This window comes from Eretmochelys imbricata, chromosome 1 (assembly GCF_965152235.1).
Source record: "Eretmochelys imbricata isolate rEreImb1 chromosome 1, rEreImb1.hap1, whole genome shotgun sequence".
Taxonomy (NCBI): domain Eukaryota; kingdom Metazoa; phylum Chordata; order Testudines; family Cheloniidae; genus Eretmochelys; species Eretmochelys imbricata.
Window position 1 is genome coordinate 159,245,711 of NC_135572.1, and position 14,029 is coordinate 159,259,739.

Sequence of the window (14,029 nt, forward strand, 5' to 3'; positions counted from 1 at the left end):
CCTACTGGGAAGCAAGTTCTCACGCATGTTCAGTTCACTTTACAACCCCCAAACCTACCACTGTTTATACCAGACCTGTTTACATGTTAGAGGACTTCCTATATATCACCAAAGATGCAATGCTCCAATTTGGACCAGTTCCTTAACTTTTGTTTTGTTTTGGATGCTACATTCCAACCTCTCTTGGTGGAAGGCACAAGCTTTCGAGCAACACAGAGATCTGTGTAGTTCAAAAGCTTGAACCTCCCACCAACAGAAGTTGGTCCAATAAAAGATATTACCTCACCCACCTTGTCTCTTTCATTACGGAAAAGGTCCTTTGTGTCACAGCTGTTTGTGGCATCAAAAGGAAGGCCCTTCTGTCAGTTCAAACTTGCCCTTTTCACCCTTTCTTTGTGTCTCACATCTCTTCTGGGACTGCTCTGAACCAGGGTATGCAAACCACCCCAGGATGTGATACTTCTCTGGAGCTGTTTATAGTCCCAGCAACAGCCATAATCAATCCCCACACACCTCTCTTTCTTCAGCGTTCTGTTTGTCTCTGCTGGGATAGTGCTACCTACAGGAGAGGAGAAAGTGCTGCAACCAGATTCAGTCCAATACTTCCTCCAGCCTCTACAGGTAATGCTGGTACTGCCAGACTATGTCAGTTTCACCTGGCACTAGAAGGCTGGGTGCCAGGGTGTGCATATCACAAGAAACAGAGAGAGGTTTTGGAACTAAGAAAAGAGATTGTTTCTTCTAGGCATGCACTTTGTCCTGGACTTCAGGAATGATTTCCAGGTGCTTCATGCTCTTAAAACCAGCTGCTTGGTTCCTCCTTGTCACACTCATGGATAAGCTGTCAAAGTTCAGGACTCTTCATGTTGACCCTAGGCCTGTGAGCCAGGTACACCTGAAGATTGGGATCTCAGAGGAAACTCTGCCACACAGAGATAGATCCGTTGCCAGAAATGACTAGTGGCTGCTGAGAGTAGGTCGGGGGCACATTTTAAAGGTTCATCCCCTCCAACAGCTTGAGTCACTTCCCCCCCTACCTATGCCCCTGCCCTTCTTACTCTCAGCAGCCCCTCCCTGCAGGTCCCAGGTGTTAGCTCCGTGGGAGAGGCAGCAGCAAAAGCAGCGGGTCACCCTGCAGCTACCAGCTGCTTGGCCCTGCCTCTCTGTATGGCCACAGATCCCAGCTTGCTGGCTCCAGCAGCTAACATGCGGGAAGGAGGCCCGACCTCACCATGTGACAAGCGGGGCCAGCAAACCCGGACAAAAATTGGGGGCAGGGGCATGTGACCCCACGTGACCTCCCCTTCATGTGTCAGCTCTGTCTCTTGCAGCAGATTCACCTGTATGTATCTAGGATAGGCCCTAAATAAACAGATCTCGTGTTAGGCATGTTCTGGGAGGTAGAATCCAATAGATTCTAAGCTAAACTTTTTGACTCACAACAGACCTCATGGGACATTTTAGAAACACATGTTGATGGGCGTGTCAGTATAAAATAAGGAGCCAGCTGCTAACTATTTTATATCCTGTTCATATCCTGGTCAAAGATTATTTGGAAAGCAATCACATGCTAAATTTTAACCAGCTGACCACACAGTGACTAAATCTACCAAGTGGAACTATTTTAGCGCAGTTGATTGGTTATTACTATGGCAGGTAGAAGTATAAATAGGGAGAACGAAACGCTTGGTGCTCACTCAGCAAATACCTCAAGCCCCAGGTATGTATTTCCCTTCTAATTTTTCTTCAGTGCTTTTAACTAAATAACTGTATTGATTATATTGTAAACTGTGATTGTTGCATTTCATCCCAGAGACTGATTGTTATTCGGGGCCGAGGGAAAAAAATGTGGCCTGATTTTTTCCAAAGGTGCTGTGAACCCACAGTTCTTATTTGCTTCAATGAGAACAGTGGGTGATCAGTACTTTGGAAAGCAGATAGTACATCAGAAGGACCAAGATGGAATTTGAGAAGCAAATAGCCAAAGATAAAGACAAAAACCAAGAAATTCTTGAAGAATATCAGAAGCAAGAAGCCTTTCAGGGTTTATTAAACTACTAGGGAGGAAAAGAACACTGCAGAGACGTTACTAAAAAAATACACCTCAGCCTTTCTAAAAGGGGATGATGGGCAGATACCTACCCCTGAGATACTTTATAGAGGTGGTAATAAAGATGCAGCAGTGCTAGAGTGTGAGGTGTCAACGTAAGACATGCTGGAACAAATGGATAAAATAAAAGAGCAAGAAGTCACTTTGACTGGTTGGTGACTTGGCTGAGCTGCTAACAAAAATCTGTAATAGATAATGAAAATGAATTACTCTGTTAGTTGACTGGAAGGTAGCCAATGTTGTTGCTATTTTCAAACAGGTGCTTAGGGTGAGCCTGGGAACTACAGATCAGGGAGCCTTACTTCAGGACCAGGTACATTAAGTGAAAAAATAGAGAATTATAAAACACTTACATGATAGCTAGGGCCCTACCAAATTCACGGTCCATTTTGGCCAATTTCTCGGTCATAGGATTTTGAAAATTGCAAATTTCATTATTTCAGCTATTTAAATCTGAAATTTCACAGTGGTGTAATTATAGGGATCCTGACCCAAAAAGGAGTTGTGGGGGGTCGCAAGGTTATTGTAGGGGAGGATGCGGTGCTGCTACCCTTACTTCTGTGCTGCTGCTGGTGGCGGCGCTGCCTTCAGAGCTGGGCAGCTGGAGAGCGGCGGCTGCTGGCCGGGAGCCCAGCTCTAAAGGCAGAGCCACCTCCAGCGGCATTGCAGAAGTAAGGATGGCATGGTATGGTAGTGCCACCCTTCCTTCCATGCTGCTGCTGCTGGGGCATTGCCTTCCGAGCTGAGAGCCCAGCCAACAGCCGCCGCTCTCTGGCTGCCCAGCTCTGAAGGCAGCACAGAAGTAAGGATAGCAATACTGTGACCCCCCCCCACAATAACTTTGCAACCCCCCTGCAACTCCCTTTTGGGTCAGGACCCCCAATTTCAGAAACACTGGTCTTCCCCATGAAATTGCATAGTAGAGGGTAAAAGCACACAAATGACCAGATTTCACAGTCCATGACACGTTTTTCATGGACATGAATTTGTTGGGCTCTAATGATAGCATAAAGAGAGGACCAGCAGCGTTTCTGTAAAGGACAATTGTCCGGCTTACCTATTAGAATTCTTTTTAGGGTGTTAACAAATTAATGGATAAAGGAGAACCAATAGATGTAATTTGTTTGGACTAGAGCTGGTCAGGAATTTTCCAGGGAAACAGATTTTACTAGGAAAATGCCAATTTGTTGAAACAACGTTTGTGAAAACATATCAGTTTGAACAAACTCCTGACGAAACACAGGCTGGGCTGCTGGGGAATCTGGGCTCCCAGGATTCATGGCTGTGGGGCACCTCTGCCACATGGACTGCCTTGGAAGCAGTTACAGCAGGGTTTCCTGCCTCCGTAGCTCTGGGGCAACCCCACTACGTGGAATGACTTGAGACTGGGGACTGTAGAGTTTCCAGGGTTTGTGGTTCCAGAGAAACCCTGCCATGTGGACTGTCCCAGATTCTGGGGCCTCAAGGCTTCCATGCTCCCTGCTGCAGCCGTGTAAGTGTAGACAACCCCATGTATCTCAGGGGTAACGCTGCGGAAGCCAACAAGGTTACACTGGTGTATAATTGATTTGAGAAAAAAAATCAGATCATATGTATCTACTAGGATTAAAACATGGTTTTCTCTCTAGCAAAGTTATAAAAATATGTTTTAAATGTCCACACGGAGAAGAAACTACACATTATAAGACAGCTTAGTCACAACCATGTTTATTACACAACCTTGCTTAAACATGGATATTTTTGCAGTGTAGATGGAGCGAAAAGATATACATGCAGTAGATGGATCATTGTCTGGAAAATGTAATCAAAATCTAGAAACTGATACAAGTCCTAGTCAAATCAATGGAAAGATTTCCGTTGGCTTTAATGGATAGAGCCCATACAAACTGATCCAAAGATCACTGAAGTCAGTAGGAGTCGTTCCATTGACTTCAATGAGCTTTTTGATTCATAGATATACCTGAGGATATGAAATGAGCCCCTTTAGATGTGAAAGATTTTCATCCTACATTCAAATTTTTCAGAAGAATCTGAAGGCTGAAGATTACAAAGTGAAATGGAAGAGAAGGGGGTTTGGTTACTGGCGGTGGTCCTGGTATTGGAATGTAGAATCCTGATTGAAGGAGGTGAAATACCAAGTAAGTACAATTAACATTTCATCCGAAGATGATGATGTATGAGCCAATACAAAACTTCTATTGACTTCATATGATCATGGCTCATTCCCTACTCAAAGCAAGGTAATGTATCTATGGGAAATATGTCTTGGTTTCCAGTGTTCTCCCCCTACATCAGACTTTTGCTCTCTCTCAGAGATACTGGCTGCCAGATAGGCAACCATAGAATTTGTAGCTTCACCAATGGAAGTTCTAAGAAATGATCAAACCTTTCCTGAAGTAGAAACTGTCTCATGCACAGTAATTAGAAGCATTGTCAGGAAATGGTTATTAAATGGGCAGCCTCTGTCCCTTCTCAGTAGACCTCTCTCCCAAAATGTAGTTTCCCATTTCAGGCCAGGAAACCCAGGAGGTCACCCTCCAAGAGTTACACTCTGCATCTCCTCGAAAATGGTACCAGCGATCTCTCTAATCTGGCAGACAAAGACATACAAAGATCTAGTGGATGGAAATGAAGCTTGAAAAATTCAAACTGGAAATAAGGTGTATATTCTGAAGAGTGAGGGTAATTAACCACTGTAAGATTTACCAAGGGATGCAGTAAATTTTGTATCACTTGCAGTCTTTTAAATCAAGCATAGCTGTCTAAGCGCTGCTCGTTACTGGGCTTTGATGAAGGGAGTAATAGGTGAAATTCTAGGGCTATGTTACGCAGAGGATTTTAATGGTACCTTTCGGCCATTCAGTCTGTGAATCTGTACATCTGTGAAGGCAAATCTTTGTCTTAGTTCCTAATGCAAACAGACTTCAAATTTATTCTCTGGATTTTGATGACCACAGCGTATTTCAGATGGCCGTTTAAATTGAAACTACATAATTTTTAAGGCTAGGGGACTAATGGCCATCCTTTATATTAGCATTCCATTCATACATAGTTAATCCATTTTTAGAAATTGTTGGAGACAAACAGGTCATTAGTTTATTCATAGCCTTGTCTAATAACAACTTCTATTGATGTGTTTATAACCTTCCATAATGCTAATCCCATTTCTAACATGCACATAATAGCTAGTATTAATTTATTAACACTTTATATGCCATGCATAAACGAAAACTGAATATCAAATAAGACCAGAATAATAAATATCCAGGAGTCCAGACAGGGCAATTCAACACACATAGTACAGAAAAACTCACTCTTAGCACCGCCTTCCCTTGCAGTGACTATCCCCAGACGAGCATAACTTTATAAACAACACTTAGCTTCCTTCTTTAACCAACAGTGTGTGGAAATCCTATGTCTTATGTTAGCCAACGGGATTTCAATATTGAGAAAGATGACTCCCAGTATTTCTCTTCAAGAATACCAGACTTACCCTTTGTCATAAAAATAAAGGGAAGGGTAACCACCTTTGTGTATTCAGTGCTATACAATCCCTCCTGCCAGAGGCAAAACCCTTTCACCTGTAAAGCGTTAAGAAGCTAAGATAACCTCCCTGGCACCTGACCAAAATGATCAATGAAGAGACAAGATACTTTCAAAGCTGGAGGGGAGGAAACAAAGGGTCTGTCTGTCTGTGTGGTGCTTTTGCCGGGAACAGATCAGGAATGCAGTCTCAGAAACTCTGTTAAGTTAGTAAGTCATCTAGCTAGAAATGCGTTAGATTTCCTTTTGTTTAATGGTTGGTAAAATACTCGGTGCTGAATGGCATGTATAGTCCTGTTTTTTTGTCTTTTTGTAACTTAAGGTTTTGCCTAGAGGGATTCTCTATGTTTTGAATCTGATTACCCTGTAAGGTATTTACCATCCTGATTTTACAGAGGTGATTTTTATCTTTTCTTTAATTAAAATTCTTCTTTTAAGAACCTGAATGATTTTTCATTGTTCTTAAGATCCAAAGGTTTGGGTCTGTGTTCACCTGTACAAATTGGTGAGGATTTTCATCAAGCCTTCCCCAGGAAAGGTGGTATAGGGCTTGGGGGGATATTTTGTGGGAAGACGTCTCCAAGTCGGCTCTTACCCTGTTCTTTGTTTAACACACTTGGTGGCGGCAGCATGGGGTTCAAGGACGAGGGAAAGTGTGTACCTTGGGGAAGTTTTTAACCTAAGCTGGTAAGAATAAGCTTAGGGGGTCTTTCATGCAGTTCTCCACATCTGTACCCAGAGTTCAGAGTGGGGAAGGAACCTTGACACCCTTAGTGTGAGCTGTGTGACCAGGTAAACTACTCTGAACAGGAACTTTCCTGGGAAAACAGTGCTATACGGGTTCCAGGCAGGAAAAAGAAGCAGCAGAGCTCTCATGCGGGCTGGATTTGGGATGCCGTTTCATATTTCTGCTGAATTAGGCCGTGTGTGCTCCGCTGCCGAGCCCAGTCACAGCAATGCTATGGGAGTGGAAGGGGCGAGCTCAGTACTGGCAGTTTAGGAGAAGGCGGATTAGACTGGAATGGAGTGGAGCATGATTACAACTCTCACCTCTACTGACTGCGGTGACATTCCTATGCACTAAAGTAATCAGAGCTGGGCACCCAACTCTCTAAGTGCCTCTTCAAAATCCCACTCTACAATGTTATAGTTCATCAGCTTTTACTTGTAAGAACTGAGATTTCATTTCACAATTTCCCAGTTTTTCTACTGTTAGGGGTGTTTAAATTGAGGGGATTCCAGATTGAAAGAGTGATAAATTTTAACTTCTGAAAGCATAGGAGATAAATGACACTGCCATTAAGATAAAAATTTGAATGAGCAGAGTACTGAAAACTAACCACAAACAGGAAAATACACAAAATCTTGGACTTGTCTTTAACAGGTACAGAGGAATGTGCTATGGACTCAATGGAAAGAAAGAACTGTGGTTATTCAGGCATTTCAGTAGAAGATTGCAAATCTAAAGGATGTTGTTTTGATGCAAAATACCCCGGTGTGCCCTGGTGTTTCTATCCTCACCTAAAAAAAGGTAACATACCTCTATGAAATGCGTATAACTATCCCATTACATGAATGTACAAAACTAATGGAAGTGGAGAATGATGCTTGTTTTCTCCCTGGCCTGCACTATACTTTGTGCAATGCTGGCAAATCCTTTTTTGACAGAACTTCATGGGCTCTTCCTTTATTTTCTTATCTTTCTCTCTTATACACACTCACAGTATCACATGCTCCCCAGTGTGTATCATCCTTAATTGGCTCCCTGTACTAGTCCTAATCCATTCTCATGTTTAGTGGACTATGTGTGCCTGACTCAAAATATCCGAGAGGATAATCTGTCAGGTTCCCCCTGGGATCTGGGGTGCCATTGAACCCTCTGACCCACCAGCTTGGGCTCCCACTCACACTGAGCTGCTGCGATAAGTTGTACTTTCACCAGCATTCACATTGCCATTCAGTCTGTGAATCTGTACTCCTGTGGAGGCAAATCTTTGTCAGAAACAGCCTTACTTCCTAATGCACAACCGCAGTGTATTTCAGGTGGCGGCTTAAAATGAAACCACATCATTTTTAAGGATAGGGGACTAATGGTCATCCTTTATATTAACATTCCATTCATAAATGGTTTATAAAGGGTTAATGAATTACTAAGCGTTAATCCATTTTTGAGAAATTGTTGGAGCCAAAGAGGTCTGAACAGGAACTTTCCTGGGAAAACAGTGCTGTACGGGTTCCAGGCAGGAAAAAGAAGTGGCAGAGCTCTCATGCGGGCTGGATTTGGGATGCCGTTTCACATTTCTACTGAATCAGGCTCTGTGTTCCACTGCCGAGCCCAGTCACAGCAATGCTACGGAAGCAGAAGGGGCAAGCTCAGTACTCGCAGTTTAGTGGAAGGTGGATTAGACTGGAATGGAGGAGAGCATGATTACAACTCTCACCTCTACTGACTGCGGTGACATTCCTATGCACTAAAGTAATCAGAGCTGGGCACCCAACTATCTAAGTGCCTCTTCAAAATCCTACTCTACAATATTATAGTTCATCAGGTTTTATTTGTAAGAACTGAGATTTCATTTCACAATTTCCCAGTTTTTCTAATGGTAGGGTGTTTAAATTGAGGGGATTCCAGATTGAAAGAGCTATAAATTTCAAATTCTGAAAGCATAGGAAATAAATGACACTGCCATTAAGCTAAAAATGTGAACAAGCAGAGTACTGAAAACTAACCACAAACATGAAAATACAGATATCTTGGACATTGTCTTTAACAGGTACAGATGAATGTGCTATGGACGTAAAAGAAAGAAAGAACTGTGGTTATTCAGGCATTTCAGTAAAAGATTGCAAATCTAAGGGATGTTGTTTTGATGCAAAATACCCAGGTGTGCCATGGTGTTTCTATCCTCTCCTGAAAAAAGGTAACATACTTCTATGAAATGTGTATAATTATCCCATTACTTGAATATAAGAAACTAATGGAAGTGGAGAATGATGCTTGTTTTCTCCCTGGCCTGCATTATGGTTTGTGTGATGCTGGCAAATACCTTTTTGACAGAACTTCATGGGCTCTTCCTTTATTTCCTTATCTTTATCCCTTGTATACACTCACGGTATCACATGCAGCCCAGTGTGTTTCATCCTTAATTGGCTGCCTGTACTACTCCTAGTCCAATCTCATCTTTAGTGCACCATGTGTGCTTGACTCAAAATAGCCAATAATGCGTAAAGTGGAGAGGTTACTGTGTCAGGTTCCCCCCCCCGGGGTGCCACCTGGAACTGGGGTACCACTGAGCCCTCTGACCCACCAGCCTGGGATCCCACTCATACTGTGGTGCTGTGATAAGTTGCAAAGTCCTCCAAGCTTGTACTTTCACCAGCATTCACATTGCCATTCAGTCTGTGAATCTGTACTTCTGTGGAGACAAATCTCTGTCAGAAACTGCCTTACTTCCTAATGCACAACCACAGCGTATTTCAGGTGGCGGCTTAAATCGAAACTACATAATTTTTAAGGATAGGGGACTAATGGCCATCCTTTTTATTAACATTCCATTCAAAAAGGGTTTATAAAAAATTAATAAATTACCAAGGGTTAATCTATTTTTATAAATTGTTGGAGACAAACATGTCATTAGTTTATTCATAGCCTTGTTTAATAACAACTTCTATTGATGTGTTTATAACCATCCATAACACTAATCCTATTTCTAACATGATATCTCATAATATTGAGTATTCATTTATTAACACTTTATATGCCATGTAGAAACGAAAACTGAATATAAAATAAGACCAGTATAATAAATGTCAAGGAGTCCAGTCAGGGCAATTCAACACACGTAGTACAGAAATACTCACTCTTAGCACTGCCTTCCCTTGCAGTGACTATCCCCAGAGGAGCATAACTTTATAAACCAACACTTTTAGCTTCCTTCTTTAACCAAGAATGTGTGGAAATCCTGTGTCTTATGTTAGCCAACGGGATTTCAATATTGAGAAAGATGATTTCCAGTATTTGTATTCAAGAATACCAGACTTAGCCTTAGTGTGAGCCGTGGGACCAGGTAAACTACTCTGAACAGGAACTTTCCTGGGAAAACAGTGCTGTACGGGTTCCAGGCAAGAAAAAGGAGCAGCAGAGCTCTCACGTGGGCTGGATTTGGGATGCCGTTTCATATTTCTGCTGAATTAGGCCGTGTGTGCTCCGCTGCCGAGCCCAGTCACAGCAATGCTATGGGACTGGAAGTGGCGAGCTCAGTACTCACAGGTTAGTGGAAGGTGGATTAGACTGGAATAGAGGAGAGCATGATTACAACTCTCACCTCTACTGACTGCGGTGACATTCCTATGCACTAAAGCAATCAGAACTGGGCACCCAACTCTCCAAGGCCCTCTTCAAAATCCCACTCTACAACATTATAGTTTGTCAGCTTTTACTTGTAAGAACTGAGATTTCATTTCACAATTTCCCAGTTTTTCTACTGGTAGGGTGTTTAAATTGAGGGGATTCCAGATTGAAAGAGCTATAAATTTCAACTTCTGAAAGCATACGAGATAAATGACACTGCCGTTAAGCTAAAAATTTGAATGAGCAGAGTACTGAAAACTAACCATGATCAGGAAAATACACAAAATCTTGGACTTTGTCTTTAACAGGTGCAGATGAATGTGCTATGGACTCAATGGAAAGAAAGAACTGTGGTTATTCAGGCATTTCAGTGAAAGATTGTACATCTAAAGGATGTTGTTTTGATGCAAAATACCCCGGTGTGCCCTGGTGTTTCTATCCTCACCTAAAAAAAGGTAACATACCTCTATGAAATGTGTATAACTATCCCATTACATGAATGTACAAAACTAATGGAAGTGGAGAATGATGCTTGTTTTCTCCCCGGCCTGCATTATGGTTTGTGTGATGCTGGCAAATACCTTTTTGACAGAACTTCATGGGCTCTTCCTTTATTTTCTTATCTTTCTCTCTTATACACACTCACAGTATCACACGCTGCTCAGTGTGTTTCATCCTTAATTGCTCCCTGAACTAGTCCTAGTCCATTCTTATGTTTAGTGGACCATATGTGCTTGAGTCAAAATATTCAATAATGTGCAACGTGCAGAGGATACCCTTACTTACGGCATGAGCCAGCTCCCGTTAACATCAATAGGAAATTTCATTTAATACACTTTAGATTAAAAATCTAAATCTTTTCTATGCACATTTCTATTGGAAAACATTTTGAGACTTTTTCGTGACCAGCTTTAATGCGAGCATCAAAGGTGTTCCCTGGTGCTTCATTCCCTACTCAAAGCCAGGCCATGTATCAATGGGCAATAATCTTGGTTCCCAATGTTCCTTCACTACATCAGACTTTTTTGCTCTCTCTTGCAGATACTGACTACCAAAAAGGCAACCATAGCATTTGTAGCTTCAGTAATGAATGTTCTAAGAAATAATTTAACATTTCCTGAAGTAGAAACCGTCACATTCCCAATAATTAGAAGCATCCTCAGGAAATTGTTATTAAATGGGCAGCCTCTGTCTCTCCTCAGTGAACCTCTCATCAAAATGTAGAGTTTCCCATTTCAGGCCAGGAAACCCAGCAGGTCACCCTCCTAGCGTTACACTATCCATCTCCTGGAAAGTGGTACCAGAGATCTCACTAATCTGGCAGACAAAAGAATAGCAAGATCCGTGGCTGGAAGTGAAGCTTGAAAAATTCAAACTGGAAATAAGGTGTGAATTTTGAATACTGAGAGTAATTAACTAATATTTAAGGATAGTGGACTAATGGTCATCCTTTATATTAACATTGCATTCAAAAAGGGTTATAAAAAATTAATAAATTACTAAGGGTTAATCCATTTTTATAAATTGTTGGAGCCCAACAGGTCATTAGTTTATTCATAGCCTTGGCTTATAACAACTTCTACTGATGTGTTTATAACCATCCATAAAACTAATCCCATTTCTCACATGCGCATAATAGCTATTAACACTTTATATGCCAGGCATAAATGAAAACTGAATATCAAATAAGACCAGAATAATAAATATCCAGGAGTCCAGTCAGGGCAATTCAACACACATAGTACAGAAAAACTCACTCTTAGCACTGCCTTCCCTTGCAGTGACTATCCCCAGAGGAGCATAACTTTATAAACCAACACCTTTAGCTTCCTTCTTTAACCAAGAGTGTGTGGAAATCCTGTGTCTTATGTTAGCCAACAGGATTTCAATATTGAGAAAGATGATTCCCAGTATTTGTCTTCAAGAATACCAGACTTAGCCGTCGTATGTGCCGTGGGGCCAGGTAAACTACTCTGAACAGGAACTTTCCTGGGAAAACAGTGCTGTACGGGTTCCAGGCAGGAAAAAGAAGTGGCAGAGCTCTCATGTGGGCTGGATTTGGGATGCTGTTTCACATTTCTGTGGAATCAGGCCATGTGTTCCACTGCCGAGCCCAGTCACAGCAATGCTATGGGAGTGGAAGGGATGAGCACAATACTCATAGTTTAGTAGAAGGTGGATTAGACTGGAATGGAGGAGAGCATGATTACAACTCTCATCTCGACTTGACTGTGGTGACATTCCTATGCACTAAAGCAATCAGAGCTGGGCACCCAACTCTCTAAAGCCCTTTTCAAAATCTCACTCTACAATGTTATAGTTTGTCAGGTTTTACTTGTAAGAACTGAGATTTCATTTCACAATTTCACATTTTTTCTACTGGTAGGGGTGTTTAAATTGAGGGGATTCCATTTTGAGAGAGCTACCAATTTTAACTTCTGAAAGCATAGGAGATAAATGACACTGCTATTAAGCTAAAAATGTGAACGAGCAGAGTTCTGAAAACTAACCACAACCAGGAAAATACAGATATCTTGTACTTTGCCTTAACAGGTGCAGGTGAATGTGCTATGGACGTGAACGAAAGAAAGAACTGTGGTTATTCAGGCATTTCAGTGAAAGATTGTACATCTAAAGGATGTTGTTTTGATGCAAAATACCCAAGTGTGCCCTGGTGTTTCTATCCTCACCTAAAAAAAGGTAACATACTTCTATGAAATGTGTATAATTATCCCATTACTTGAATATACAAAACTAATGGAAGTGGAGAATGATGCTTGTTTTCTCCCTGGCCTGCATTATGCTTTGTGCGATGCTGGCAAATCCCTTTTTGACAGAACTTCATTCACTCTTACTTTATTTTCTTATCTTTCTCCCTTATATACACTCATGATATCACATGCTGCCCAGTGTGTTTCATTCTTTATTGGCTCCCTGTACTAGTCCTAGTCCAATCTCATCTTTAGTGGACCATGTGTGCCTGACTCAAAATAGCCAGTAGTGCGTAAAGTGGAGAGGGTAGGTACTGTATCAGGTTGCCCCCGGGGTGCCACCTGGAACTGGGGTACCACTGAGCCCTCTGACCCACCAGCTTGGGCTCCCACTCATACTGAGCTGCTGTGATAAGTTGCAAAGCCCTCCAAGCTTTTACTTTCACCAGCATTCACATTGCCATTCAATCTGTGAATCTGTACTTCTGTGGAGACAAATCTTTGTCAGAAACGGCCTTACTTCCTAATGCACAACCACAGTGTATTTCAGGTGGCGGCTTAAAATGAAACCACGTCATTTTTAAGGATAGGGGACTAATGGTCATCCTTTATATTAACATTCCATTCATAAATGGTTTATAAAGGGTTAATGAATTACTAAGCGTTAATCCATTTTTGAGAAATTGTTGGAGCCAAAGAGGTCTGAACAGGAACTTTCCTGGGAAAACAGTGCTGTACGGGTTCCAGGCAGGAAAAAGAAGTGGCAGAGCTCTCACGCAGGCTGGATTTGGGATGCTGTTTCACATTTCTACTGAATCAGGCTGTGTGTTCCACTACTGAGCCCAGTCACAGCAATGCTACGGGAGTGGAAGGGGCGAGCTCAGTACTCGCAGTTTAGTGGAAAATGGATTAGATTGGAGGATAATCCGAGAGGATAATCTGTCAGGTTCCCCCTGGGGTGCCACCTGGATCTGGGGTGCCATTGAACCCTCTGACCCACCAGCTTGGGCTCCCACTCACACTGAGCTGCTGTGATAAATTGTACTTTCACCAGCATTCACATTGCCATTCAGTCTGTGAATCTGTACTCCTGTGGAGGCAAATCTTTGTCAGAAACTGCCTTACTTCCACTGAGCCCTCTGACCCACCAGCTTGGGCTCCCACTCATACTGAGCTGCTGTGATAAGTTGCAAACACTTTATATCCCACTGATGAATGATAACTTAATATCAAGTGAGACCAGAATAATAAAGATCCAGTAGTCCAGCCAGGGTAATTCAGCACACATAGTACAGAAAATCTCACTCTTAGCAC

At 42.1% G+C, this 14,029-nt stretch overlaps 1 protein-coding gene across 1 annotated transcript in view; it reads left to right on the forward strand.

Annotated features, from left to right (window-relative positions):
* The first annotated feature begins 4,166 nt into the window (after positions 1–4,166).
* The window catches only part of LOC144262940 (uncharacterized), a 55,177-nt gene continuing 45,314 nt past the window's right edge, over positions 4,167–14,029 (forward strand). Inside the window, exons 1-5 of the mRNA XM_077813447.1 lie at positions 4,167–4,248; positions 7,038–7,184; positions 8,428–8,574; positions 10,313–10,459; positions 12,558–12,704. Of these exons, the coding sequence (XP_077669573.1) occupies positions 4,167–4,248; positions 7,038–7,184; positions 8,428–8,574; positions 10,313–10,459; positions 12,558–12,704 (670 nt within the window). The remainder of the gene's footprint in view (positions 4,249–7,037; positions 7,185–8,427; positions 8,575–10,312; positions 10,460–12,557; positions 12,705–14,029) is intronic.